Here is a 9,968-nt window from a genome sequence, read left to right on the forward strand (position 1 = left end):
AGAGGGGAGAGAGGCGGACGGCAAGGATTCACGACTCCATTTAAAAATGGAGAAGTAGACACAAATAGGCGGAACACTGAGGGAGCGAGAAGCGAAGGCCGGCTAGTAAAAGCAGACCAGCCGCAGATGCGCGAGCGAAAATAGGCACAAGGGCATCTGACGAAGAAAGGCAAGGCATTAGTTGGTAGAGCGGCAGATCGCGTGATCTTCATAATGTGTCCAGCTAGACTTCCTGCGCCTGTCCCTCATTCTTGTCCCAACTTTGTGTGTCTCCTGCTCTGCGCGTCGGTTGTGGTTTTAGGCCGCCTCGCCCGTCGGCGCTTCTGTTCAGTTCTCATGCGCTCCGTCTTCTTGGTCTCTGCCTCCATCTCTCCGTTCGCCACGCGTTTCTCCTGCTCCCTCGTCCATAACCTCTCCTGCTTTGCCTTCGTCGCCTCCTCTCACTGCTGGCGCGGGAAGTGCATCGGACGGGCACGGCGGCAGGCGACGGCGAAGTTGGGGCCTGGCAGAGAGTCTCCGTGGTCCGGCTAGCGACGGGCTTTCGACTGGGGCTCTTGCGTCACCGCGGTCCCACAGCGCATCCAGAGATCTGATGAGAGACCAGAGTCGGGAGGCATGTCTGGGACAATGCGCATCTTGCAGTGCTGGGCGTGCAGCAGCACAGAGCCCACCCCAGGAGAGACTCTCGGGGGAGTTTCTCGACGATTCGCGCTACGAGACCTCGCAAGGAAGCGGCATGGTGTCATCGCAGAGTGGAGAACCAGTCGCTGGTTTGGCGGGTGGCTCTGGCCCTTCTGCCTGTTTGCGCGAGACAGATACAGCGACAGAAGGGGAGACAGAAGACGCGACAGAGACGCGTGACGCTTTAAGAGGAGTGGGGAGCAGGACGGGACTACGGGGGCCATGGTTTGGAGGCGGGGAACAACCCGGCATACGGGACACCGGGCTGATGTCCACCGGAACCCGCACTCCACCATCTCGGCGTTCGGCTTCTCTGTCGCCTTCGTCCTTGCATTCGTCTGCTCCGGCTTCCCAGCGTGCGGGCTGGGGTTCTGCGCCTGCGTCTCCACATCGGTGTAGGCTGCCCCTGACAGTCCCCGCGTGCGTGTCTGCCTCGCTGGATGTCCGCGCGCCTTGCTCCTTCACGTTCTGGCTTTTTGACGACGGCGAGCCAGAGGCAGAAGAGGCTGCCAAGCCCTACGGGGTCTGGGGGAAGCAGGAGACGGACGGAGACCGAGAAAGCCCGGCTGCGCACGAAGAACAGGAGTCTCGACAAGCTGGGCCTCGGCGAATTCCCCGACTTTCGTCCGTTGGAGAGACCTCTTCTGTCGGTCCGTCTTCGTCCCAGGCTTCGTCTTCCGCCTCGGAGACTCTCCCCCTCTCTGCGCCCCCGCTGCTCTCTCCAGAACGGGGTGAACGCGACGGCAACACACCATTTCCTCCAAGGCAGCCTCAGGGTAACCCGCCGCTCTTGTCGTGTCAGGATCCTATGCTGCGACCGCCTCCTTGTCGTCCCGTGTCCCTGCCGCACCCCCTCCCCGCCGCGTCTTTTCAGGTTCCGTCTTCCTTCCCGGAAACTGCGGCAGGCAGCCAGACAGGCGAGCAGGACTTGCAACGCGGCGGCGTTCGAGAATCCCGTCGACCTCGAGGTGAAGCCCTGAACTGGCGCGAGCGTCGCCCCGATCTCCACGCAGATGCGGGCCTTCAATCATCTCAAGAGAGAGCAGGTGTTGAGCAGAGCTCAGACGGAAGACCGGAACGCGAACCAGAGTCGCTTCCTCCACTTTTGCCGTCACCAGCGTGGCACGGGTCCGTTTCAACTGCAAATCTCCGTTGGCCTCGAAACCCGTCGGCAGGTCTTGGCGCGTCTCAGCGTTCGTCCGTGTCGAGTTCTCCCGCGCTCTCTTCTCGCCCGCTCCCTTCACACTTCCATCCCCAAGCGTCCCCTCCTCTGCGTTCCTCCACTTTGTCTCCTCCAGAGTCGGCCTCCCCGGGCCGCCCCACATCGCCCCTCTCTGAACCACTCTCGAGTCAGACGCGCCCCCGCTTGCCTGCGCCGTCCCCTCCCCCGCCCGTTGCTGCTTCGCCAGATTCCCCCCCTCGCCCCTCTCGCTCCCCGCCGCCTTCTTGGGTGGAGTCTCCGTCGCCTCTGCCTTCGCTCCTGCCTGCGTCTGCCGTAGGGCTCGTGGCTGACAAACCTAGCTCGAGTGCGCCTGGGACATGCGCGCCTCCGCCGCGGCCCTGGCGACTCGTGTGTATGCGTGGGTATCCGCTGTCGACTTCCGAGAGCCTGCGCGTGTTTCTCTCGCCGTCGAATCTGGTAGTTGCGGAGCTGTGCATGCCGCACCAAACGACGACGTTCACCGACTACGAGACTCTGCACGTTTCCTTGTCGTCGAAGACCCCGGTCAAGACGCGCGTGTGGACACACGTCGCCATCACGCTGGGGCTTCCTCCCACCTCAATCCGCCTGTTCCTTGACGGCAAGGAAGTGGCGAAACGGGAGGTCACCGGGCGTTGCTCTCTGTGCTACGGCCCTCTGCCGTTCTGGCTGCCGCCGCTCTCCAGCATTCGAACTGCCGACGGGCTCCTCGACGCGGAGGAGAAAGACGACGCGAGTCGAGGGCGAGAACAGGGAGACAGCGGGGAAGAAGCGGAGGGGAGGGAGGCGCAGGGACAATCCGGACGGGGACGCGACGAGGAAGTGCAGGACCGGCGGCGAGGTTTCGCCGCCGGCTCCAATGCGCTTCACCCCAGGCGACGAAGGACAGGCCTGCATCCGCGGTGGCAAGTGCCCCAGAGGCGCGCGCGGGTGGTTTCCGAGCCGCGCCCCGAAGACGACGACGAGACAGAAGAGGGCGACGCCCTCGGCGAAGTAGGAGTGAAGTGTCGAGGGATAGGCATGCGCGGCTGCCTCGCTGACTTCCGAGTGTACTTCCGAGAGATGAAGCATCACGAGGTGAGCCGACTTGTGAAACACACCGACTCGCACTTCGAGAAAGAGTTCGTCGACATCCTCGACCGCCGAAGCCACGCGGTTTTCAAAACCTCCGCAGAGACGCCGCCCGGAACTCGCAACGCCGATGACGACATCACATGCGCGACGGTGCTAAGGAACGTCGACAGGTCCCACATCGAAGACTCTTCTCGGGCCGCCGCTTCGCCCGAGGCTTCCCTAATGCGTGGCGAGTCAAGCCCGGACGACGTGCATCCTGAGGCAGAACGACTGAGACACGGCCGCAACCTGCCTCTCCTGGCATCTCCCCTCGCCACGGTCTCTCCGCCGCAGCATTCCTCGTCTGCCCATGGACCTTCATCCTCAGTGCAAACCGTCTCTTCTCTTGTCTCTTCCTCCTCTTCGGCCGTCGCGTCTTGGTCGATCCCCGCATGTCCTCCATCAGCGTCCACGGTTTCTCTTCCTTCTGCCACAGATTCGAGCTCTGCTTCGTCTGCCGCGTCCTTCCTCTCGCCGTCGCCCTCCGCTGGTGCGTCGGCCGGTACCTCTCGGCCTCTCCGGCCCCGCACGCCGACCGGCAGCGCAAGGGCAGACGCAAGTGGAGCAGCGCTCGAACGTGCAGAAAACGAGTCGCGTTTCGAAGCGCCCGAACCCAGCACCGTTCCGTACCAGCCGTACGTTTCCTTGATCTCCCACGTCCGAGCGAGAGACGCAGCAAGCGGGGCGGAGGTAGCCGACCTCGAGGCCGGAGTCATAGGCATCGTTGCGCGACGCTTGTGGACGACTTCAGGCGTCTCAGCCGCGAGAAGGGATTGGGCACAGACGGGCCAGCCTGGAGCCCCAGGGCCCGGCGTTGAGGACACGTCTCCGTCTTGGAGACGCGAGCGGAGCTGGGCGCTCTGGGAGAGTCTCCGCGTCCCTGTCGGCGTCGATCCGCGCCTTGTGGCGTGGGTGAGGCGATCCTCGGAGGCGCACAAGGCCTGCAAGGAAGCAAACCCGGGGAGAGACACCCGACGGTTCCCACAGGCTGGAGACGACGAAGGCGAGGCTGCAGTTGAGGTGGAGGGCGCGCTCCCCGTGTCACGAGAGGCAGAAGCGCCGACTGGGAGCAACGTGCGGGGGGAGACGAAAAGCTGTCCAGAGCCTCTGGAAGAAACGGCCGATGCTCCTCCTTCGTTCTTTGCCTCGTCCTCTTCGCACAGCGGCATTTCCGCGTGGCCGTCGTCTCAGCTCCCAGGGGGTGTCTGTGTGTGTTTGGCGTCCTGTGCCACTGTGTCGTCTCTCTGCCATTCGCACGAGGCCGCTGGTCGCGCCACCAACGCAGCTGGGTCAGACCTGCAGGAGCCTTACTTGCCCAGACGGCACCGGAGGCATGCGCGAGACTCGCCGATGGACCCTCTCGAGGCCGGCAAGCAGGAGTGGCAGCTGACGTTTCCGAGCGCCCGATGGATCCTCAATGAACGTGTCTGGGCTGGCATTGTTGCGTGTGTGAACAGTCAGCTGAGTGACCCCGAGAGTTCGTTTCAGCCTTCGTCTTCTCCGCCGACTTCTCCAGTATTCGCGTCTGCCCCCGGGCGCCCCTCGTCGTCCCGCGGTGAAGAGACCGGCTTTTCCTCAGCGTCGTTTGGGCCTTCTCGGCAGTCGGATTTTGGCGATCTGGATCGAATACAAGTTTTTCGACAGTCGTTTCCACTCGCACGCGTCGAGCAGCATGCAGGCGTCCTGTACGAGCTCGTGGTGGCCGCCGACCGCTCGCGGAGGCGCAGGGCGGGATCGCGAGTGCAAGGCGCCGGCGGCGAAGGTCGGGAAGGTTTCGAGTTCGATCAGATTTTCCTCGAACCGGCGCTTCACTTTTGCCGGGCTTGGCTGCAGCATCTGCAGTCTATCCTTCACTGCGTCGCCGTCTTCGCGCCATGGTCTTCAGCGTTCGGAGTTCTCCTCTCCAACTTCCGGTAAGAGCCGGGAGGGCGAGCGCCGAACCAACAGGAGAAAGGGAAGACGGGGACTGGACAAGGAGAGAATGGGAAGAGACGCAACTGCGGCGGAAAAGGCGGAACATCGCGTCCTGGAACCCCGGCGAAACAAAGCGGAGCCGGGGAGACGCACAGAGACGATCCACGAGAGCCAGGGGAAGGAGCAAAGGATGCTATACACGCGAGAGTTTCTGTTTGGCTTGGCGTCATCGCATGCCGTTCCACTTCTCTCGCCACGCCGTGACGAGTGTCTCGCTTGTTTTCCCTTCTCAGGTGGCTCCTCCCTCACACTCTGAAGCAATGGCTCTTCCATCTCTCGCTGTCCATGACAGAAGACGCCGCAGCGGATGGCCGCATTCGCGTGGTAATAAATCGCGCAAAGGCTCTGAAGGCTACTGAAGGGATGACGCCGCCTCTTCACGGGCATTTGTCTGGTTCTGGGTCTCCTTCCCGGGCTGTTTCTTCTTCTCGCCTTCTCTCTGGAGGCAGCCGGGACCCCGCGTCTCGCACCTCGTGTCTCCGGCGCGGCCGCGGGCAGGAGGAGACACGCGGGCCTGACTGCGGGGAAAGAGGCCTTCACGCGAACGCAGGCCGCCCCACGAACGCTCAGGGGATAGGCGGGTTGAGCAGCGTCTTTGGGCAACTGTACAGCCAGCTCAGCGCGGTGTCGCCTAAGCGGCTGCGGTCTCACGGGCGCGCCTGGTACGTCCTGTACGAGGGCGAAGGCGGAATCGACGCAGGCGGACTGTTCCGAGATTCGATTACCCACATCGCCCAAGAACTCCAGTCGCCATACAGCCCTCTGTTCATGCCGTGCCCCAACAGCCGAGGCTTCGGCGATAACCAGGTAAAACGGTGTTTCAGGCGGTGGTTCTTTCGCACCCTCTCGTGCGCACGCGTCGATGCACTGCTGCCGCGTTTCCGGCGCTCCATGTTTCTCGTCTCGGGCTGTTCGCATTTGTCTTTCGCCTGTCCTTCGGCGTGCCTTCCGTTCCTCCCCCTTGCTTCGCCTTCGCGGTCGACATCCACGAGTGTACCCCGCCCCCCCTGCTGTGGCTAAGGGAACTGCAGTCTCTGTGTCGGCTCGCTCTCCCTGCGTGCACGTGATTTTGAGCAACCTGCAGCTCGACGACACACGTAGCAGCCTCCACACCCTCCGGGCTGTTTCTCGCCCTCGCGATCTCTGTCGCCCTCGCAGTCCCCTCGCACTGACTTCTAACCATTGCCTCTCTCACGACGACACACGATGTTTCGGAGGCGTTCTCGGAGTCGCCCTCCGAGTATCGGCCGCCCTCTCTCGCCTAGTCCCAAATGCACATTTGCTGGCGCTCTCTGTTTTCTCGCGGCGACCGCCTCTCGGAGGCTCCTTCCTCGTCCGCCCTGTGTGTCTCCTTCCACTTCAGCCTTCTGCAGCAGCTCGTTTCCTTCTCTGTCGCCTTTTCGTGTTTCTCGCTGCTCGGCGGTCACTCTCACCTTGCGCCGTCTGGAGACTCGCGCTGTGCACGTTTCCCTTCCTTCGCAGGATCGGTGGGTGCCGTCTCCTCGGTGTGTGTCCGCATCCCACCTCTCCATGTATCACTTTCTCGGCCGGCTCATGGGCGTGGCAGTCCGTGGGCATTTGTGCCTCGACCTGGACCTGCCGGCGACGCTCTGGAAGCCCGTGGTCGGCTTGGACGTCGGCGCGCAAGATCTGGAGGCAGTCGACACCCTTTGCGTCCAAATCTTGCAGAAAGTACGCGCCGCGAGATGGGCCATTTTACGTCCGTGTTTCTGCTCTGTTTCGCTTCTCCGCTCTCAAACCTGTGTTGGTCCTCGCGCGTTCTGTCTGCTGGGTTTTTTTGCGTCTCCTCCCCAACTCCCCCCCGGAGCCTGTCTCCAGCGGGCTCAACACAAGTCCCCCGATCGCCTGCCAGTTGGGCGCACTAACTCTCTGCTGCTAGTCGTTCGCCTTTCTGCTCGAGGCGTTTTGCTTCTGCCGCACCGCCTTTGCTTTCGATCCTTCCCCGAGGGTGCCGTCTTCGTTGTAGCCGTCGCTCTCCAGTCCGTTTACTTCTTCTCAGGTTTGTAAGCTGCGCAGCTCGCAGGTGTCCCCTGAGGCGTTTCCCGAGGAGTACCCCCTGTGCTGGCACACCACCTTGTCTGACGGCTGCATTGTGGAACTTCGGTCCGGAGGCAAAGACCTCTGCGTTCAGTGGGAAGACAGGGCAGACTACGCGCGACGAACCGTGGCCTGCCGCCTGGAGGAAACCAGCGAACAGGTGCGTCGGCCCTCGCGGTTGCGGCCTCGCGCGTCCTCGGCGCGGGGCGCCTTGTCGAAGGCGACAGACAGAAGGGAGAGCCAAGGGGATCCGCAGGGAGGGAAATCGTGAGGCGTCTACAGACAGGCAGAGATTGGAGGCAGCGCCTGACCGTAACTAAAATTATCGAGATAAAGCAAGAATGAGAGAGGAAGAGAGGTGAGGAGATCCGCCCGAGAAAGGACACAGATGGGGCAAGACGCGCCTGCAACGGGTTTCGCTACTTTATTCGTCTGGCGCACAGGTGGCTGCGATTCGGCGAGGAATAGGCGAAGTCATTCCCCTCCAATTTGTGAATCTTCTTTGTCCCTCGGAGATGGAGCGACTCGTCTGTGGGACGTCGGAAGTCGATCTCGAGGTCCTCAAGGCCCATACGCGCTACACAGGTTTCCAGGTACAAACCCCTGAGGCGTTCCCTGTTTGCTCCGAGTCGAAACGAAGCTGGCCGCCCTCAGGCAGCCGGGTGACAGAAGCGAAGAATCAGAGGCTAGAGGACTCGCCACGCGAAAGAGCGCACGAGACCCGCGCGCAGCGAAAGCGGGTCCGAAACTGTGCGAACCGGGGACGGGGCTCGACAAGGCCTCGGCACAAGTGCCTTTTCTGTCGCGTCCTTCCGCCCAACGCCGAAGCCAAGAGAGGAAAAAACAGCCGGAACCTAGGACGCACACGAAGACTGAGAACACCGAAATGCGGAAAGACGCTCGCTAGACGTGCCTTTGGTCTCCATATGCATTCGTGTTTGGCCTTTCCCGCCTTGTCCGAACCCTGTGCTCACCTTCCCATTCGGTGGTGTCTTCTGTCCGTGTGGCGACTCTCTCTTTTGGCCCAGTGCCTTGTCTCTCTTTCGCGTGGAACTTTCTGCCTGTTGCTCTCTTTTTCCTGGAGATCTGTCGGTGCGTGGGTGTGTGCCGCTGGCCCTCCCCTTTCCGTCTTTTGCGTGCGAGGCACATCACCTTCCCGTCTGCCTCCCAGAAATTCTCCGTCGCCAGATGTGTCTCTGTCTCTTGTCAGCCGACGGACCCCGTCATCGTTTGGTTCTGGGAAGTCCTCTTCTCCTTCTCGACTCGAGAACGCCAGAAATTCCTGAGATTCGTCTGGGGCCGGTCGCGCCTGCCTCCCGCCAGCGCCGCCTGGGAACAGGACATGGAAGTCGCGTGCAAACACGTCGTCGGGCGGCCCGTCGCGGTGCCGGCAGAGGCGTCGTCTCACTTCACGCAGTTTGCCTCTCCAGCTGCGACGACGCCGTCGTCCGCGTCCTCTTCTCTTTCGTCTGTCCCTCAAGGCCCCTTCGCGTTGCTCTCGGGCGCCTCAGCGGAGTCCGGCGAGTCGCAGGAGCGTGGTGAGGAAGCAGAGGGACACAGCGCTTCATCTTCGGTTTCGCGATCTGGGCCTTTCGCCACGGGAGACGCCGCACACAGAGGGGACGGAAGCGAGCGCGCGAGAACGGCAGCGAGGCCAAGCGACTGTATCGCTGCCAGGCCAGAAGACTTGCAACTCCCTGCCTCGCATACCTGCTTCTTCCAGGTACGTGCGAAAACACAGCAGGAAAGCCGAAAAGAACGCGCGAATTGCGATTCGCGATGTCGCGAGGCGGGCCCGTCCCCCTACGATCCCTACGTTCAGGTAAAGGTTTTTAGACTACAAAACGTTTAAACAGATGTAGTAGGAAGGAGAGGAAAGAATCGAGTCTTTTGCCTGGCTGCTCTGGGGCCTTTGCGGATACCTACGCTTTTGATAAACAGTCGCCTGACGTATCAGACCGCCCCGAGAGCCCAATGCAACTCTGGCGTGGAAACTGCAAACGGACACCAGAGTGATCCCAAAGTGACGCGCAATGCGAAACGCACTCGAACTAGCATTTACAGGCAGAGCGCGCGCGGGTGGCAACCGACACACCAGCGCGTGGGCTGAGGCGGAAAAAGACAACTGACCAGTCTTGACAGAAAGCGGGTGTGTGTTTCGGGTCTGACAATCGTGGCAACATGTTAGGGCTAGAGTGTGCATGAAGCTCTGCCGGACCACGGTCTTCACGAAATGGATGTGAGACGGCGCCCTAGTGTATGATGTCTCTCGGCTTCGGCGGGTTCGCCCTCTGTAGGTAGTTGCGAGCGCGGGCAGAATCCGCGTTCTCGTTTCCTCTCGAGAGAAACCCAAATGCTCCGCGCCGTCGGCTGTCTGTCTCGCGCCGTGCTTCGCAGATTGAATTGCCTCGGTACTCCAGCAAAGAGATTCTCTACAAGAAGTTGCTCTATGCCATCACTGAGGGCATCGCAATCGATGCAGACAACATGGCCGACAATACTGCGTGGGAGTAGAACGTGAAGCGGAGTTGTGAGAAAGGAGAGAGAAACTGACTCCCCTCGTAGCGAAGAGGCTGAAGGGCCCGAGCACACTCACAGAGGAGAAACGTTAGTTATACAACTACTCGAGCAGTAGGCCCATGGGATGATGCCCGCTGTTGTTCCTCCTTCTATTTGCTCGGGTAGTTGTCGGGACAAAGAGACAAATGTAAAAAGGGTGAAAGAGCGAGTACGGGCGGGGTGGGTACTGAGTGAGTGAAACGCGGAAACGGCGGAACTCGAGAACGACAGACAGAGGGGAGGGAGAATCAGCATCGGCCCACCGTTTGCGTGTAAGCAGAACTTTGCCAAAACAAAAGACAACGGAGACAGGGCACACGGGATGAGGAAGAAACTGAGAAACGCGACGGTTCGGAAGAAGTGGATGAGGACTGTGAATCAA

General features: G+C 61.5%; 1 protein-coding gene across 1 annotated transcript in view; it reads left to right on the plus strand.

Moving 5' to 3' along the window:
- The window catches only part of NCLIV_036180 (hypothetical protein), a gene marked incomplete at both ends in the record, with an annotated part of 34,715 nt that extends 25,174 nt beyond the window's left edge, over positions 1-9,541 (plus strand). The window contains 7 exons of the mRNA XM_003883820.1: positions 302-4,908; positions 5,203-5,776; positions 6,452-6,661; positions 6,957-7,187; positions 7,471-7,620; positions 8,238-8,750; positions 9,425-9,541. Of these exons, the coding sequence (XP_003883869.1) occupies positions 302-4,908; positions 5,203-5,776; positions 6,452-6,661; positions 6,957-7,187; positions 7,471-7,620; positions 8,238-8,750; positions 9,425-9,541 (6,402 nt within the window). The remainder of the gene's footprint in view (positions 1-301; positions 4,909-5,202; positions 5,777-6,451; positions 6,662-6,956; positions 7,188-7,470; positions 7,621-8,237; positions 8,751-9,424) is intronic.
- Positions 9,542-9,968: the final 427 nt, after the last annotated feature.

This window comes from Neospora caninum, chromosome VIII, assembly GCF_000208865.1.
Source record: "Neospora caninum Liverpool complete genome, chromosome VIII".
In the NCBI taxonomy this organism is placed as follows: Eukaryota; Apicomplexa; class Conoidasida; order Eucoccidiorida; family Sarcocystidae; genus Neospora; species Neospora caninum.